The 18,568-nt window shown below is 43.3% G+C and overlaps 1 protein-coding gene across 2 annotated transcripts; it reads left to right on the top strand.

Moving 5' to 3' along the window:
• Positions 1 to 4,525: 4,525 nt before the first annotated feature.
• LOC122560992 (neural Wiskott-Aldrich syndrome protein-like) lies at positions 4,526 to 17,949 on the top strand. Of its 2 annotated transcripts, none has more exons than XM_043712235.1 (7): positions 4,526 to 4,630; positions 4,936 to 5,161; positions 8,704 to 8,746; positions 8,979 to 9,120; positions 9,859 to 10,289; positions 16,565 to 16,673; positions 17,435 to 17,949. In XM_043712235.1, the coding sequence occupies exons 1-7, from the start codon at positions 4,594 to 4,596 to the stop codon at positions 17,476 to 17,478; spliced, it is 1,032 nt and encodes a 343-aa protein (XP_043568170.1). In that variant the 5' UTR covers positions 4,526 to 4,593; the 3' UTR covers positions 17,479 to 17,949. The 2 variants fall into 2 exon arrangements, with proteins under 2 accessions (XP_043568170.1, XP_043568169.1); XM_043712234.1 differs by having other exon boundaries at positions 9,856 to 10,289.
• Positions 17,950 to 18,568: the final 619 nt, after the last annotated feature.

Below are 18,568 nucleotides of genomic sequence, written 5' to 3'. Positions count from 1 at the left end.
GAAGCCTTGAAAAGGGTTCAGAAGAGATTAACTGGGATGTTGCCTAGTATGGAGGGAAAGTTTTATGAGGAAAGGCTGAGGGACTTGAGGCTGTTTTTATTTGAGAGAAGAAGGTTGAGAGGTGACGTAATTGAGACATATAAGATAATCAGAGGGTGGACAGTGAGAGTGTTTTTCCTCAGATGGTGATGGCTAGCACAAGGCAACATAGCTTTAAATTGAAATGTGATAGATGGAGGAGGATTTGCACAGGATAGGAGAGTGGGTAAAAAAAAGCAGATGGAATACAATGTGGGAAAGTGTGTCATGGACTTTGGTAAGAAGAGTAGAAGCATAGACTATTTCATAAGTGGGGAGAAAATTCAGAAATCTGAAGTGCAAAGAGACTTGGGAGGTATTCTTCAGGATTGCCTCAGGGTAAATTTGCAGGTTGCGTCAGTAGTTAGGAAGGCAAGTGCAATGTTGGAAGTTATTTTGAGAGGACTTGAATATAAAAGCAAGAATGTACTTCTGAGGCATTATCAGTCTCTGTTCAGGCCACATTTGGAGTATTGTGTGCAGTATTGGGCTCCAAATCTCAGAAAAAATGCCCTGGCCCTAGGGACGTATGTGTATGGAATGGGCTGCCAGAGGAAGTGGTGGAAGCTGGTACAATTGCAACATTTAAAAGGCACCTGGATGGTATATGAATAGGAAGGATTTGGAGGGATATGGGCCAGGTGCTGGCAGATGGGACTAGGTTGGTTTGGGATATCTGGTTGGCATGGACGGGTTGGACCGAAGGGTCTGTTTCTGTGCTGTACATCTCTATGACTCTATGAATCTATGCATGGCTTAGAAAGGGTGGACGCTGGGAAGCTGTTTCTGTTAGGCGAGGAGACTAGGACCCATGGGCACAGCCTTAGAATTAGAGGGGGTAAATTTAGAATGAAATGAGGAGACATTTCTTCAGCCAGAAAGTGGTGGGCCTGTGGAATTCATTGCCATGGAGTGCAGTGGAGGCTGGGATGTTAAATGTCTTCAAGGCAGAGATTGATAAATTCTTAATCTCGCAAGGAATTAAGAGATATGGGGAAATTGCGGGTAAGTGGAGTTGAAATGCCCATCAACCATGATTAAATGGCCGAGTGACCTTACTTCTACTCCTATGTCTTATGGTCTAAGGGAATCAAGGGTTACAAGGAGAAAGCGGGAGAATGATGCATTGATTTTTATAACAACAATATCCTAGACAAGTCAGTTTTGACCACTCCTTTTCTTTTTGCTTGCTCTTGTCACTACAGTATTGTCCTGGCCAGCCAAACAAATGATTTTTTACATTTTGTGGCTGTAATATTAAACTCCAATGAAAGAATCTTAATTTTTCATCACAAAAATCTCTCCAAAATTTTAAAAGACTATGGTCCATATAGAACAGTCTCTTCAGAGTTGTTGGATCTGTAAATTTCAGACTTTTGCAGAGTCAACACTAGACTCAATGTCTCTGATTCCACTGTCAAATATTTCTGACCAGTATTCAGTTTCAAAGAAAAGTAATTGACTGGCTGTTCAATCCCCATCATTTCAACTTGCAGTAAAACAGCCCATACCAGTCTAGTTGGCATCAACAGCCAGTTTGAATAACTTCTCATAATTTAATGCAGCTAAAACCATTATGATTGTCAGCAAAACTTTCAGCTTATTAACAGTATTTTGACATTCTTTTTGTACATTTATATTTTTTGCCTTGCTTCAACATATTTGTCAAAACAACCACTACAGCACTGAAATTTAGAATAACTTTCAGAAAAAATCCACTCATGCCACCCTCCAATGATCTGGTACAACTCCAGTGGACAGTGCAGATGCAATGATCATCACCAAAAGTGCAGCAATCTCTTCCCTCGCTTCCTCTAGTACCCTTGTGTATATGCCATCCGGCCCAGGGACTTTATCTATCCTTATGTTTTTCAAAATTTTCAGCACACCCTCCTTCCTAATATGAACCTGTTCTACCATATCAGTCTGTTTCACACTGTCCTCAGAAACGTCATGGTCCTTCTCAGTAATGAATACTGAAGCAAAGTATTCATGAAAGACCTCCCCCACTTCCTCCGACTCCAGGTGCAAGTTCCCTCCATTATTCCTGATCAGCTCTACCCTCACTATGGCCATCCTCTTGCTCCTCACGTAAGTGTAGAACACCTTGGGGTTTTCTTTAATCCTACCCGCTAAAGCTTTTTCTTATCCCTTATAGCTCTCCTTAGTCCATTCTTCCATTCCTTCCTGGCTACCTTGTAACCCTCTAGAGCCCTGTCTGATCCTTGCCTCCTCAATCTTAAGTAAGCTTCCTTCTTCCTCTTGACTAGATGTTCCGCATCCCTTGTCACGCAAGGTTCTTTCAACCTACCATCCCTTCCTTGCCTCAGTGGGACTAACCTGTCCAGAGGTTGTTCAATCTGATTATAGTTTTAGGTAAAAAAACTAGAGACAGAAACTAGGAGAAGTAGGCCATTCAGTCCTTTGATCTTGCTTCACCATTCAATATGGTCATAACTGACTCTCTGTCTGCCATATTCCCACTTTACCTCTTTACCTTTGATGCCTTTAAAATCTGAAAATGTATCCATCTCCTTTTAGATTAGATTAGATTACTTACAGTGTGGAAACAGGCCCTTCGGCCCAACAAGTCCACACCGACCCGCCGAAGCGCAACCCACCCATACCCCTACATTTACCCCTTACCTAATACTACGGGCAATTTAGTATGGCCAATTCACCTGACCTGCACATCTTTGGACTGTGGGAGGAAACCGGAGCACCCGGAGGAAACCCACGCAGACACGGGGAGAATGTGCAAACTCCACACAGTCAGTCTCCTGAGGTGGGAATTGAACCCGGGTCTCTGGAGCTGTGAGGCAGCAGTGCTAACCACTGTGCCACCGTGCTGCCCACAAGTTTATGAATGTATTCCTTCTTGAATACATTCATAAACTTGTCCATCACAGCCTTCTGTGGCAGGGAATTCTACAGGTACACTATTCTTTGAGTATGTCCAGCCCTGTTAAAAGTTTATATGTTTCAATCAGATCCTCTCTCACCCTTCTAAACTCTGCCATGTGTGTGGGACCCATACCCCAGTGAGAGTCAGTGTGTGTGGGACCCATACCCCAGTGAGAGTCAGTGTGTGTGGGACTGTACCCCAGTGAGAGTCAGTGTGTTTGGGACTGTACCCCAGTGAGAGTCAGTGTGTGTGGGACCCATACTCCAGTGAGAGTCAGTGTGTGTGGGACTGTACCCCAGTGAGAGTCAGCATGTACAGAGCTATACCCCAGTGAAAGTCAGTGTGTGTGTGTGTGTTGGGAACCATATCCCAGTGAGAGTCAGTGTGTGGGACTATAGTGAACACAGGCCTAGTCAAACCAATTTCTTCTCACACAATAGCTCTGCCATCTCCAGTATCAGCAAAGGAACCTCTGATGTACTCCCTCTACGGCAAGTATATCCTTTCTTTGGAAGAGAGACCAAAACTGTACACAATAAGACCATAAGACCATAAGACATAGGAGCGGAAGTAAGGCCATTCGGCCCATCGAATCCACTCCGCCATTCAATCATGGCTGATGGGCATTTCAACTCCACTTACCCGCATTCTCCCCGTAGCCCTTAATTCCTTGTGACATCAAGAATTTATCAATTTCTGCCTTGAAGACATTTAGCGTCCCAGCCTCCACTGCACTCTGTGGCAATGAATTCCACAGACCCACCACTCTCTGGCTGAAGAAATGTCTCCGCATTTCTGTTCTGAATTTACCCCTCTAATTCTAAGTCTGTGTCCACGGGTCCTAGTCTCCTCGCCTAACGGAAACAATTTCCTAGTGTCCACCCTCTCCAAACCATGTATTATCTTGTAAGTTTCTATTAGATCTCCCCTTAATCTTCTAAACTCCAATGAATACAATCCCAGGATCCTCAGCCTGCAGGTTTGGTCATTTAGTTGAGGGAACTGAGAGTGATGTATCCAAATTTTCTGATGATACAAAGTTAGCAGAAAATGTGAGCTGAGGAGGACAGAAACAGATTGCAAAGAGGTACAGACAGACTAAGCAAGTGGGCAACAAGGTGTCAGATGGAATACATTATGAGCAATGAAAAAGAAGTCTGACAGACACTGAGAAATATGAATATTCAGGGGAATCAGGAATTATTGAAAATTTATTGCAGATACAGTAAAGAATTAAAGCAACAAACCGAAAGTGTGAGAGAGAGAAACAGAGTTAATGCAACTGGGTGAAGATTTGAGGGGCCAAATAATCTTCTAATCTTCCTATTTATGAGATATGAGGAAATTCAATCAGATCAGAAATGAGATTAAGTCTGAACCATTCTCTCTGTTGTGGCCATTTGAATTACCAACATCCTTGAACTTTGACTACAAATTATTTCATTAAAGTATTGTGATGTGATGTGACCTGGGGATTGGTTCTTTAAGGCTGATGGTTGGGCCATTCTAGGGTCTGCAGTGATTGGTTGATTCTCAATTATTCTCAGTTGTTCATTGTGAGGGTATTTGATAAATGAGTTGAGGGCACAGCTGTGGTTGCATTTGCAGAGATGAAAATTGCACTTGTGAAAACATTGTGTCGTTATGGTACATAGATTTTTAATTTCTGTAGGTTAATTATTTATGTGGGCTACAGAAAAAAGTTCTTCCTATGATCTAGTGAATGAATTAAAACTTTTCTCTACTGCTTGTTTTCCAATGTGAGACCTGGTCCTTGTTCTGTAGTTTTAAGTATATTTCTGAGGTTTGGGAAGAGGGAGGCTGGGGACTGTTGCCAAAAAAGGATTTGGCATTGGAGTTGAAGGTGTTTGAAGGTGCTCTGGTAGTAGTTACCTAGGGCTGGATTTGTATAGCTCTTGGCTCTGATTGTTTGTTTGATGTTTCTCTTGCAGTGGCTAGTTGGACTGATTCGACAAACTCTTCACAGCCTGATGACATTCTGAATCCTGAAACGCCAAATCGAAATATCCTGAGCCCTATCACCCCAAAGCTTAACATCACTGATCGCTGCTACTGTGTCATTGGTTCTACCCCCAGATCAACTCAGGAGAGGAGGAAAGGAAGATCCCATCGGAGCAAAATCTCAAAATCTGACATTGGAACTCCCTGTAACTTCCAGTGAGATTCTCAAACACACTATCTTAACTTAGAGGTGCTGGTCTTGGACTGGGGTGGGCAATGTTAAAAATAACACAATAATAGGTTATAGGCCAACAGGTTTATTTGGAAGCAGTAGCTTTTGAAGTGCTGTTTCATCAAATTGGAGCATAACTACCTGATGAAGGAGCAGCGCTCTGAAAGCTAGTGCTTCCAAATAAACCTGTTAGACTATAACCTGGTGTTGTGATTTTTAACTATCTCAACAGATGGAGTGGGGGAGGGAATTTAGGGGGAGGGGGTTTAACAATGGGTTTAAAGTCTGAGGGAAGGTGGTCTGCAGGAGGTGGGGTAGTGCTGGTTCTGATGGATTGGTGCTCATGAAATGAGTCATGGGTGAGGGAGGAGATACGGGGTGGGTGTTTAGAGCTGAAGATGTGGTGGCTGTAAGGTGCGAATCAGTGGGGAGTTGTTGACTTTGAGTGTGTTGCTTTTAGCTAAGTTTGAGGGGGTGAGACTGTCATAGAGACAGCACAGAAACAGACCTTTTGGTCCAAGCTGAACATAATTGAATTTATTGTCACGTGTACTGAGGCACAGTGAAAAGCTTTGTCTTGTGAGCAATACAGGCAGATCACTTATTTACATATCTAATCTACTTAGATAAGTAAACAGCAGCAAAAACAAACTCAGGTATCGGCTAAGAAGAATTTGAGTCCATTCAGTATTCTAATAAAATTGTAAAGTAGAAACTGTTACGAAACCGGCTGATGCGTGTGTTCAGGCTTCTGTACCTTCTCCCTGATGGTCGAGGTTGTTGAAAAATATTGCCAGGGTGGGATGGATCTTTGAGAATGCTGGTGGCCTTTCCTTGACAATGGGTCTTGTAGATGGATTCTATAGATGGGAGGTTGACCTTTGTGATTGTCTGGGCCAAGTTCACCACTCTCTACAACTGTCTCTGATCTTGAATGGTACAGTTGCCATAGCAGGTAGTGATAAATCCAGACAGCATGTTGTTGATGACTCACTTATAAAAGTTGGCAAGGGTATTCACCATCATGCCAAATTTCCTCAGCTGCCTGAGGTAGAGACATTGTTGGACCTTTTGTAACCAATGCATCCACATGAGTCCAAGAATGCTTGTTACGGATGACCACTCCCAGGAGCTTGACACACTCCACTCTCTGGTGTTAATGTGTTGGGGGGGCATGAATAATATCCTGCTGAAAGTCAATAATGAGTTCCTTGGTTTTGCTGGTATTGAGTGAGGTTGTTCTCAGTGCACCATTTTTCCACGGCTTCCACCTCCCATCTGTAGTCTGTTTCATCGTCATCTGAGAATCGACTGACTATGGTGGTGTCATCAGGGTACTTGTAAATGGCATTAGTCTGGTATTTGACAAGGTGGTCATGGGTATACAGTAAGTACAGTAGGGGGCTGTGTATATAACCCTAGGGGGCCTCCAGTGTTGAGTCAGTGACGATGAAATATTGTCCCCAACCTTCACTGATTGTGGCCTGTGGGTTAAGAAACTGAGGATCCATTTGCAGAGAGTGGGGCTTAGTCAGAGATCACTAAATTTAGTAATCCGTCTTGCGGGATAATAGTGTTGACTACAGTTCAGCCTTCAATGAGTAGGATTCTTGCATAGCTGTTTCTTGGTGTCAAGATGTTCTAGGCAGGAGTGAAGGGCAAGTGATATGGCATCTGATGTAGCTCTGTTGGTCAAATAGGCAAATTGGAGTGGGTCAAGAGTGTTGGGGAGGTTGGAGTTGATGAATGCCATGACTGCCTTCATGACCACTGAAGTTAGGGCCACTGGGTAGCAGTCGTTGAGACATGCAGCTTAAGCCGCCTTAGGCACAGGGATGATGTTGGCCCTCTAGAAACCAGCAGGGACAGTGGCCTGCTGCAGGGAGAGATTGAAGATGTCAGAGAAGACCTCTGCCAGTTGATCTGTGCATGCTGAGTGCACAGCCTGGTTCTATCTGGTCCCATCGCTTTCCTTGGATTCGCACAAAGGAAAACTGATCTGATCTCTGATGCAGTGACTGTTGGGATAAGTTCATCAGGACTTAGAGTCATAGATGTACAGCATGGAAACAGACCCTTTGGTCCAACCTGTCCAAGCCAACCAGATATCTCAACCCAATCTAGTCCCACCTGCCAGCACCCGGCCCATGGGTCTCTTTTATATCATCCCCCCCCCCCCCCCCCCAAAACCTATATCTTCTAGCTCTGGACTCCCTGACCCCAGGGAAAAGACTTTGCCTAATTACCCTATCCATAAGTGTTGCCTCTCAGCTGAAATTCTGCTCAAAGCGAGCATAGAGGGCATTGAAATCCTCGGAGGGATATGTCATCGCCTGTTATCTTGCACTGTCTCTAGTTGCTAACTGCTATCTTGCAAGCTAAACTAGTCCCACCTGTCTGCTCCTGGCCCATATGCCTCCTAACCTTTCCTATTCATGTACCTGTCCAAATGTATTTTAATTGTTATAAGTGTACCTGCATCCATCACTTCCTCAGGATATTCATTCCATACTTGAACCACTTTATAAAATAAACAAGCCTTTGTCTTTGTTGAATGTGGCTATGGTATCAGTGGGATTGTTTTGTTGTAGAAGTGGGTGATGGATAGGATGAATGAGAGATTGGAGAACACTTTCAGAACAGAAGAATCTGGATGACTTGGCACATGAATCTTGTGTAGTCAGCAGGTGCAACATGTAATTAGGAAGACAAATGGAAAGTTGTCTTGTGTATTGAAAAGAGAATGAATATATAAGGCGGGGAGGGGAGAAGAATTTCCTGCTAAGGGAGAAACTACAGTTAGAGCCCATATCCAAATGAGACATCACCCATTTAACCATACTTGAACCACTTTATAAAATAAACAAGCCTTTGTCTTTGTTGAATGTGGCTATGGTATCAGTGGGATTGTTAAGGGAGAAACTACAGTTAGAGCCCATATCCAAATGAGACATCACCCATTTAAGATGGACAATTTTTGAGTGAATTATCTCCAGAAACCAGTAGAAATGGGTTATTAAAATAGAAGGCAAAGGTGAGGACTGCAGATGCTGAAAACCAGAGTTTACATCAGTGGTGCTGGAAAAGCACAGCAGGTCAGGCAGCATCAGAGGAGCAGGAAAATTGATGTTTCAGGCAAACGCCCTTCTCCAGGAATAGAGCCTCTATTCCTGATGAAGGGCTTTTGCCTGAAACGTCGATTTTCCTGCTCCTCTGCTGCCTGACCTGCTGTGCTTTTCCAGCACCACTCATTAAAATATAATCCAGGTTGGTTTGATTTTTTTATTGACAAGGAAGTAGACAGTTATGGGGCAGGTAGAAGTGTGCAGTTGAAACCACGATCATATCCGCTGTGATCTAGAAGACTCAAGGGGCAGAATGGCTGTCTTCTCCTCTGTTCTTGTCTGATGGGGAGTATTGGTGGATGAGGGTGGGGGGTAGTGGTGGGTGATTAAGCTGCTGGGGTTTAGGGTTGCAGGTTGATCATGTTTCCACTGCTGATGAATTTATTTCTGCCCCTCTTCAGGCATGTTGGCCATGTGGCTTGGAACCCTGAAACTGGACTTGATGTAAGTGCAGAATCTCTCCTTGAAATTGGTGCCATTCTGGGATGTGGGAGATTTAGGAAGTGGAGCAGCCATGGGAGGGGACAGTCTGGCTGGGAATGACTGCAGGCAGGGGATGTGGTGTGGGATGGAAGTGTTTTTGGAGTGGGGGGGGGGATTTTGGGATTGACTGAGGTGGGGGATGCTGGGGATGGACCAGGAGAAGTTGGTTGACCACTATTGCCTTCATGTGAAGGTGTCTGGTCCAGGTTTGGAGGTGTTCCGAGAGGTGGGAATAAGTGACGCCCATCTGGAGGGTGATGAAACCCCAAGGCGGAAACTCACTGTTCCAAGGGACAAAGGAATTCCTCCTGTGAGGGATGAAACAAAACAAAAAGGTACTGGACTTGGTTTGGGGAGGGAGAGGGGATTGGATTAGCATCAGGTTGGAAGTGGAGTGGGGGTGGCGGAGGAATGACCGGGCTTCAGCAGGGTTTATAGTAAGGTAACTCCTAATTGACCTTGCTTAATTGCTGTTGACTTGGCTGCCCACCAAACTTGCTGACATTGTAGATTTATAATCAAACATCATGGAAACAGACCCTTTGGTCCAACTAGTCCATGCTCACCATAATCCCAATTTAAACTAGTCCCACCTGCCAGCATTTGGCCCATATTTCTCCTAACCTTTCCTATTCACACTTGTTCAATTGTCTTTTAAATTTTGGAATTGTACCTATGTCGCTCATTCCACATTAAACCAACCTCTGGAAAATGTAGTCCCTTTAAATCTTTCAAACCCTCCATACCCAGCAATATCCTGGTAAATATTTTCTAAACGCTTTCCAATTCAATAATATCCTTCCTATCCAGAAAATGGTTTCCCATGAACTCTAAAAATGGGATGTCAGAGTCCTCTTCCACCAACCACAAACCCAATGTAACTGACAGCATGGGGGCTCTGTGAATATGATGGTCTCCCCTCCAGGTCTTGAGGCTGGAAACAACTGGGTGGATTTTTGGCAAATTTGAGTGAGTGTTATGGGTGGAAGGTGAGTGAAAGTGGACAGTTGTAGATGGTGGGTTTGTAAGAGGCAGCACACTGACTTTTTTTTCTCTCTCTCATCCCTCAGCAGATCCTTCACAACCTATTTTCAGAGCCAGCTGTATGCTGATCCCTCCTGGGGATGGAACAGATCCTCTTACCCTTCCTGCTCAAACAAGAGGCCAACAAGCCTGCACTACATCTAGGGAACTCAGTCCCTCTCAACAGCAGCCTGGAGCTCCTGTTGAACTCCATCGGGATGTTGGAGGCTTGTCTCCTTCACCCCTAGCATTAACCTTCACCTACTCCTTCTGTGCCCCAGTTGCCCCACCCCCTCCACCTCCTGTATTTCACTGTGCTGCCTCACTCCCTTTCTCTCCACCTCCATCAAACAATCCTCTGCCTGAAGACAACATACAGAGCTCTCTCCTAAATCCAATGGAAACAGGGCAGTCTCAGGGAGCTGTCAATGATTGGAGCCTGCTGCTGAATCAGATACGACAAGGATGTGTTTTAAAGCCGGTAAGTCCAGGAATGAAGAGTCTGCCAAATCTAGATATTTTTCACTCATGGGTTCTGTTGGCTGGGCCAGCATTTATTGCCTAGTTACTCCTTGAAGGTGGGGATGAGCTGCTGCCTTGAACTCCTGCAGTCCATGTGGGTGTAGTAGACCCAAAAGGTCCTTGGGGAGGGAATTCCAGGATTTTGATCCAGCAACACTGAAGGAGTGGCGATATATTTCCAAGTCAGGATGGTGAGTGGCTTGAAGGGGAACTTATAGTGGGTGGTGTTCCCATGTATCTGTTGCCCTTGTCCTTCTAGATGGAAGTGGTTGTGGGCTTGGAAGGTACTGTGAGGATATTTGAATTTCTGCATTCTATCTTGTAGATAGCAGCAGTGTACTAAATGTCAGTGGTTGAGGAAGTGGATTGTTTTCTCTTGTTTGGTGTCAAGCTTCTTGTGTTGGGGCTGCACTCATCCAGGCAAGTGAGGAATATGCCATCATATTGACCTAATTTGTTCCTTGTAGATGGTGGACAGGCTTTGGGGAGGTAAGTGAGTAACTCTATGCTGAATTTGCTGCCAATGATTGGACTTGATATTGATGAGACTTTTTCTGGGATTCTCACTCAAAGATCAGAAGAAAGGAGAAGTGTAATAAGTTTTGTAGTGGTGAACAGAAGAGCTTTATTGCCACTTGCCCAGAGGCTTCCTGCTCCCTTACTGTGAACTGCTTGAGCTATAGACCCAACAGCAGAAAGTACTGGGAGTAGCAGAAAGTACTGGTGTATCCCAGCTCATTCCATGTAATTACCAATAAATAAAGGTGTACAAAGGCAGTTGGCTCCAATGAACTGGGGAAGCTAGGTGAAATGGTGCATAGCAGAAATTTCATACTTGCAACAAAAATGGCTCCCATTGACTATAACCTAGTAGGATGCTCTACTTGTAATGAAAGTATGACAAATTGAAAGGAAAGTACTATAGGCCGGTGAGTCTCAATTCTGTTGTAGGCAAAGTCTTAGAGAGAATTGTAAGGGATAGGATTTATGAACATCTGGATAGGAATAATGTGATCAAGGATAGTCAGCATGGTTTTGACAGCAGATACATCAGAACACCACCACCTGCAAGTGTCTCCAAGCCAGTCACCATCCTGATTTAGAAATGTGTCATTCTTCTTTACTGTCACTGGGTCAAAATCCTGGAATTCCCTCCCTAATAGCATTGTGGGTCTCCTTACTGTCCATGGGCTGCAATGGCTCAGAAAGGCAGCTGACTCCCACCTTCTCACAGGGCAACAATGGACAGGCAATAAATGCCAGCTAGCCAGCAACACCCATGTTCCATGAGTGAATCAATCTAAAAACGTTCTAGTTATTCAAAACTTGAGGTAATTTTCCTTCACTACCAGATCTGCATGTTTCATTTAACTGTTCCAGTCTCATAAGCTGCGATGCTTTTTTTCCCACGAGCACTCACGCTACCAAGATTTTCTCAGTCTTCCATTAAAAGTTTTTGCAGATTTACAATGAAATATCTCTCGTCTGGATGTTTTCATAAACAACAACCTTTACATTGAGGAAACCTATTCCCTTAACCGTCTTCAACAATCTCTGTTTCTAGGAGAATGTATTAAGACTATAAGAAATAGAGCCAGGAGCATACCTTCCAGCCACTCGAGCCTGCTGGTCCAACATTCCTTGATACTTGGCTGATCCAACAGTCCTCATTCCACTTCCTTGCCCCTTTCCCTGTAGCGCTTGATTCTCCAACTGATCAAGAATCTATCTCAGTTTAAACATACACAAGAACTCTGTCTCTACAGCACTCTGTGGCTACAAGGGGGCATAGCTTTAAATTAAGGGGTGGTAGGTATAGGACAGATGTTAGGGGTAGATTCTTTACTCAGCGAGTCGTGAGTTCATGGAATGCCCTGCCAGTAGCAGTGGTGGACTCTCCCTCTTTATTGGCATTTAAACGGGCATTGGATAGGCATATGGAGGATAGTGGGCTAGTGTAGGTTAGGTGGGCTTGGATCGGCGCAACATCGAGGGCCAAAGGGCCTGTACTGTGCTGTATTCTTCTACGTTCTATGTACAATGTTGCAAAGATTTCTCCAGAAGAGAAACCAGTGAAAGAATGATTTTAAAAATCAAGGAGTAAACCAGCATGTGTACAATCTGACAAGTGTTTCTCAAGTGTATTGAGGAAGTGTAGCTGAAGTATGCATTCACTTCTGGAATTTGTTTCATAATTTATTTTCCAATAGGATTCCTTAAGACTTGAAAATTCAAATGGAAGCAAAAGCAAGTGACAGGGTAGTTGCTGAAAGAATATTTTCTGTTCCAGGACGACTTGTGTAGGAAGCATGTTTTAAACCTAAGATGCTCCATTCACAGTTGAGATTTTTTTTCCTGAAGCTTAATATTTGTGAAGGTGCTGGTGTTGGACTGGGGTGGACAAAGATAAAAATCACAACCAGGTTTAGTCCAACAAACCTGTTGGACTATAACCTGATGTTGAGATTTTTAACTTAGTTAATATTTGGAGTTTTTTTTTCCAAGAAAAATGGGGGTCATTGTCCAACTCAGTTTTGAATATATGGAGTTTAGATCTACAGAACAGCTGAAGTTACTGGGAATAAGACCGCATTGATGCTGAAGACTGAAAATATTTAAAGGTATCAGTTACTGGGATTTGGGAAGCAGGCAGAGCCGCAGGAGTAGTTTGGGGATTGAGATGTGAGGGAGCAAAGACAGGAGTCAACTATCTAACGTGTTTGAGAGTTTCAGAGGAAGATCCTGGAGTAGTCCTCTCCTGTAATACAGTGTAAAACCTTCTGTTGGAGTTGAACTTGGGATAAATATTCACTTTCTTAACCACCTCCAAACCCAGTCTATCACCTGCCTGATTTTAATTACAGATGGAAATGTGTTGCTGGAAAAGCACAGCAGGTCAGGCAGCATCTAGGGAACAGGAGAATCGACGTTTCGGGCATTAGCCCTTCTTCAGGAATCACAATGGATTCCTGAATCACATTGTGGATTTTAATTACACTTGATCATTTGTCAATAATTCAATGCTATGTAGAAACAGAATTAATAAGTTCAAACTGAGTTGGTGAATTTTGAATTGACTTTACTATTATATGTACTGTGATAGTGAAAAGTGTAGTTTTGTGCTATCCACATGAATCCATACCATACACCAGTACATCTGAGTAATGGAGCAAAATATAGTGTGCAGAGAAAGATAAACTCTAATGAGATCTGTTTAAAAAGTCTAAGTGGGGCAGAAGCTAGTTTTGAATCTGTTGATATGTTTTCAAACTTCTACCTTCTGTCCAATGAAAGAGTATAACTGGGGTGAGGGGTCTTGATTATCTTAGCTGCTTTCCTGAAGCAGCAGGGAGCATAAATGGAGTCAATGGAAGGTAGGCAGGTTTTCCTGAGGGACTGGGTGGTGTTCACAACTCTTCATAACTTGTCTTGGGCAGAGCAGTTGCTATACCAAGCTGTGATGTATCCAGAATGCTTTCTGTAGCACATCTATACAAATTGGTAAGTGTCATTGTGGACATGACAAAGGAAGTAAAGCACTTGTGTAATGTCAATGTGGGTGGACCAGGATAGATTGGTGATAATTACTCCAGGATCTTGACATTTTTGACCATCTACACCCCTCTCAATTGATACATGAGTCTGTCCTTCATTCCACTTCTGGAAGTCAATGACCAGCTCCTTCATTTTGCTGACATTGAAGGAGAGCTCATCTTTACACCATGCCACAAAGCTCTCCCTTTCCTCTACTGTCTCTTCATTGTGTTTAAGATCTGACCCATTATGGTGATATCTTCAGCAAATTTCTAAATTGAGCTAGAGCAGAATTTGGCCAGTCATGTGTATAAGAGTATAGTATGGAGTGGAGTATGCAACCTTGTGGAGCACTGATTCGGAGATGCTGGTGTTGGACTGGGGTGTACAAAGTTTAAAAATCACAACACCAGGTTATAGTCCAACAGGTTTAATTGGAAGCACACTGGCTTTCGGAGCGATGCTCCATCAGGTGATTGTGGAGGGCTCGATCTTAACACAGAATTTATAGCAAAAATTTGCAGTGTGATGTAACTGAAATTATACATTGAAGAATTGATTGTCTGTTAAGCCTTTCATCTGTTAGAATACAGTGATAGTTTCACTTCTTTCATGTGTAAATCACAAACCCTTTTTTAAAGTTGCATTCTCGGGTTAGCTGTTAACAATGGTGATAGCTAGACAATATGTTGAAGGCGTTAGCCCCCTGTGTTCTATGTCTATGACCTGATGTTTAGATTGATTCCAATCTAAAAAGTGAGATCAGTTTTACATAAATTCATGCAGTTTTTGAGCTTAGAGTTCGACATGAATGTATGTGGTTTTTGAGCAAAGTGCAATGTAACTCTGAAAGTACCAAAAAAATTCACCCCACAAAATGTGTGCGCGTGTGCGTGGTGCAATGGTGATCACCTGTAATGTGACATGAACCCAAGGTCCCGTATAAGATAGACAATGTTGGCTGAGTCACATGAGTACCAGCCATATACACGGTGGGAGGTGTTCCCACACGTAATAGTGGTATCTATGTCCACAATCTGACACGTTTTGCAGCGTCCACAGTAGACGCTGCAAAACGTGTCAGATTGTGGACATAGATACCACTATTACGTGTGGGAACACCTCCCACCGTGTATATGGCTGGTACTCATGTGACTCAGCCAACATTGTCTATCTTATACGTTGCAGGCAGGGATGCCCAGGGGCATGGTACATTGGGGAAACCGAGCAAGGCTACGACAACGGATGAATGGGCACCACACAACAATCAACAGACAGGAGGGTTCCCTCCCAGTTGGGGAACACTTCAGTGGTCCAGGACATTCAGCCTCGGACCTTCGGGTGACCATCCTCCAAGGTGGATTTCGGGACAGGCAGCAGAGGAAAGTGGCTGAGCAGAGGCTGATAGCTAAGTTCTGTACCCATAGGGAGGGCCTCAACCGGGACCTTGGGTTCATGTCACATTACAGGTGATCACCATTGCACTACACACAGATATTCCTACACACACTCTCTCATACACACTGACATAGATACAGACGTGCACACAGACACCCACACACACCCTTATAGGCACTCACTGCACTCACTGCACTCACTGCACTCACTGCACTCACTGCACTCACTGCACTCACTGCCACACCCCATACCGACAAAGACCCACATGCACACATATATTTTGTGGTGAATTTTTTTGGTACTTTCAGAGTGACTTTGCTCAAAAACCGCATGCATTCATGTAGAACTGAGCTCAAACTGCATGAATTTATGTAAAACTCTGTTATCTCACTTTTTAGATTGGAATCAACCTAAACATCAGGTCATAGACAGAGAACACAGGGGGCTAACACCTTCAACATATTGTCTAGCTATCACCATTGTTAACAGCTAACCTGAGAATGCAACTTTTTTAAAAAAAAGGGTTTTGTGATTCACACATGAAAGAAGTGAAACTATCACTGTATTCTAACAGATGAAAGGCTTAACAGACAATCCATTTTTCAATGTATAATTACATCACACTGCAAATTTTTGCTATAAATTCTGTTACAATCACCTGATGAAGGAGCGGCGCTCCAAAAGCTAGTGCGTTGCCAATTAAACCTGTTGGACTATAACCTGGTGTTGTGATTTTTAACTTTGTGGAGCACTGGTGTTGATTATTGTGGAGGTGGTGTTGCAAATCCTTACTGATTGTGGTCTATGGATCAAAGTAGGGGATCTATTGTAGAGTGGGGAGGTGCTAGGTCTGAGTTTGGAAATTAGTTTGTTTGGAATTATGGTGTTGAAGACCAGGCCAAAGTTAATCAAAAGGCATCTGATGTAGGTGTCCTTGTTATCCAGATGTTTCAGGGATGTATAGGGCCAATGAGATAATCTGTCATGAAGCTATTGTGACAGGTGAATTGTAGTGGATCAAAGCATTCTCGGAGGTTTGAGTTGGTGTACATGATTAACCTCAAACCACTCCATAATGACAAAATTGAGCCAGATGTCAGGTGGTAGTCAGAGGCATGAGGCCTGATTTTTCTTTGCAATGGGATGATAGTGGTCAGGAAGCAGGTGGGAACCTCTGGACAGAGGAAGGAGAGGTTAGAGATGTCTGAATACTTCTGCCAGAATTTGGTCTGCACAGAATTTGATCTGATAACTATTCAATGTAGGAATGATGAAACAATCTGAACTTGAACTATCTTCCAGGTAACTGACTGTGTGGATCCCAAACCCATCCCTGCTGCTGAGCCTGATGGGATTGCCAGCGCCCTTATGAAAGTCTTGCAGAAGAGAAATCGTGTAATTCATTCTTCAAGTGAGCCACAATTTCTCAATGTTCACTCTGTGCTGCTCACAGCTACAGCCCTCCTCCAAAACTGTTAAACATTAGGGAAACTTAACATTTCAGACAATTTTATTTGCTCCAACACTTCATCCTACCAACTATAGGTTGTTCCCAGGAAGTAGTATAATGGGTTTATAGGAGCTGTGATAGTGAGCACCATCAAAACTGCATTCCCTGTTTGGAGCAGCAATGTTGAATATTGAACTTCCATTGAGGTCTGATTAAAAGTCAATGCATTCAGTTTTAATGGACTTTCTGCATGTGGTAATTTTTTTTACTCTCCCTTTCAGGAGAATTGAAGGAAATGGTAATATTCTTGGGATAGGCAACATTTTTTTTGTACTATGCAGTAACCTAGAACCAGAGTACAGCTAGCAAGAGAACTTGTCTACCTTGGGAGGCCAACAAAGGTTTGGTTTGGGGGCATGGTGGGGTTGAGAAGAGCAGTAAAGGAGTATTGATGCCAGGGATAGGGAACAAATTCTTGCTGCTAAATGCCCTGGAGAAGATGGTGGTGAGCTGTTGCAGAGTTCCTGAAGTGTAGGGGCACAGTACTATTCAGGAAAGTCAAGATTTTTGACCCAGTGACACTGAAGGAAGAGTGATATAACTTTCAATGGTGTAAAATATTATCTGCATCAAGAAGGAAAAGAACCAGACAGTGAGGTTGGAAGGGATGTGTTTTGGGGAAGGTGCATAGTAGATGGAAACTTGATATTGTTTTTTTCCAGATGATTTTGAAGATGATGACGATGATGATGAATGGGATGATTAAATTCTTCACCTTCAAGTTGAGATCATTTTGGAATCAGCACCATCCTAGAAATGTCATCATTTCTTAATCGGTCCAGTTTTATTTGCGGGTTTTATGCATTTCCTAGTGGTTGTTTTGTTTCATATTTCTAATAAACCTCTTGATCTGCCCTATGCTAAGGCTGAAGAACATGTTTGAACAGGATATATTCAAAAGTTGAGGGGTGGTTTTTTAAAAACAAGAAATTTTCTCATCTGAATTGTGAAACTTTAATCTGTCACTGAACATCCTTATAGCAAATTGTGCTCACTTGGAGCACTCCTCTATACTTAATCAAACACTGTATTGGGCTTGTCTTGGAGACATTTCTGGATTTTTGAACTGTATCGTGTGACCTTGCATGCACTTTAAGTTCCTACTCTTAAGACCAGGAACAAATTATTCTGTTTGTTTGAATGTATTTTTTGTAAATAAAGTCCTTATGAATCTGAACTGACCAGCTGACTGTTATCTGTAGCCAATAATAAGCCAGTGTACAAAGCTACATACCGGTGGGAATGGATTCTACTAGACTAGCCCTCCTTGCCTTGTTTATGGATAGTGAGCTTTGCATTTCTGAATCTCCATCACTTGAAAGAGATTTGTTTGGATTCATGGGGAAGAGAATGACCTCTAGTATTAATGCTAGATTATTAATCCAGAGAAAGTGAGGACTGGATGCTGGAGATTGAGTCAAAAAGTATGGTGTGAGAAAAGCACAGCAGGTCAGGTGGCATCTGAGGAGCAGGAGAGTCAATGATTTGGCCCAATGAAGAGCTTATTCCCGCCTCAGGCGACTGTGTGGAGTTTGCACGTTCTCCCCGTGTCTGCATGGGTTTCCTCCGGGTGCTCCGGTTTCCTCCCACCGTCCAAAGATGTGCGGGTCAGGTGAATTGGCCATGCTAAATTGCCCATAGTGTTAGGTAAGGGGTAAATGTAGGGGTATGGGTGGGTTGCGCTTCGGCAGGTCGGTGTGGACTTGTTGGGCCGAAGGGCCTGTTTCCACACTAATGTAATCTAATCTAATCTTATGCCTGAAATGTTGATGCTGCCTGACCTGCTGTAACTTTCC

Source organism: Chiloscyllium plagiosum, chromosome 22 (genome assembly GCF_004010195.1).
Source record: "Chiloscyllium plagiosum isolate BGI_BamShark_2017 chromosome 22, ASM401019v2, whole genome shotgun sequence".
Classification (NCBI taxonomy): Eukaryota; Metazoa; Chordata; class Chondrichthyes; order Orectolobiformes; family Hemiscylliidae; genus Chiloscyllium; species Chiloscyllium plagiosum.
The sequence above is the reverse complement of the archived record's forward strand: the minus strand, read 5'-3'. Positions and strand labels throughout refer to the sequence as shown.

Coding starts and splice junctions, on each gene's coding strand:
- LOC122560992 (XM_043712234.1), top strand. CDS start 4,594: ATGAAAATTGCACTTGTGAAAACATTGTGTCGTTATG. Junction 4,631..4,935: donor GAAAACATTGTGTCGTTATG/GTACATAGATTT, acceptor TTTCTCTTGCAG/TGGCTAGTTGGACTGATTCG. Junction 10,290..16,564: donor AAGGATGTGTTTTAAAGCCG/GTAAGTCCAGGA, acceptor ACTATCTTCCAG/GTAACTGACTGTGTGGATCC.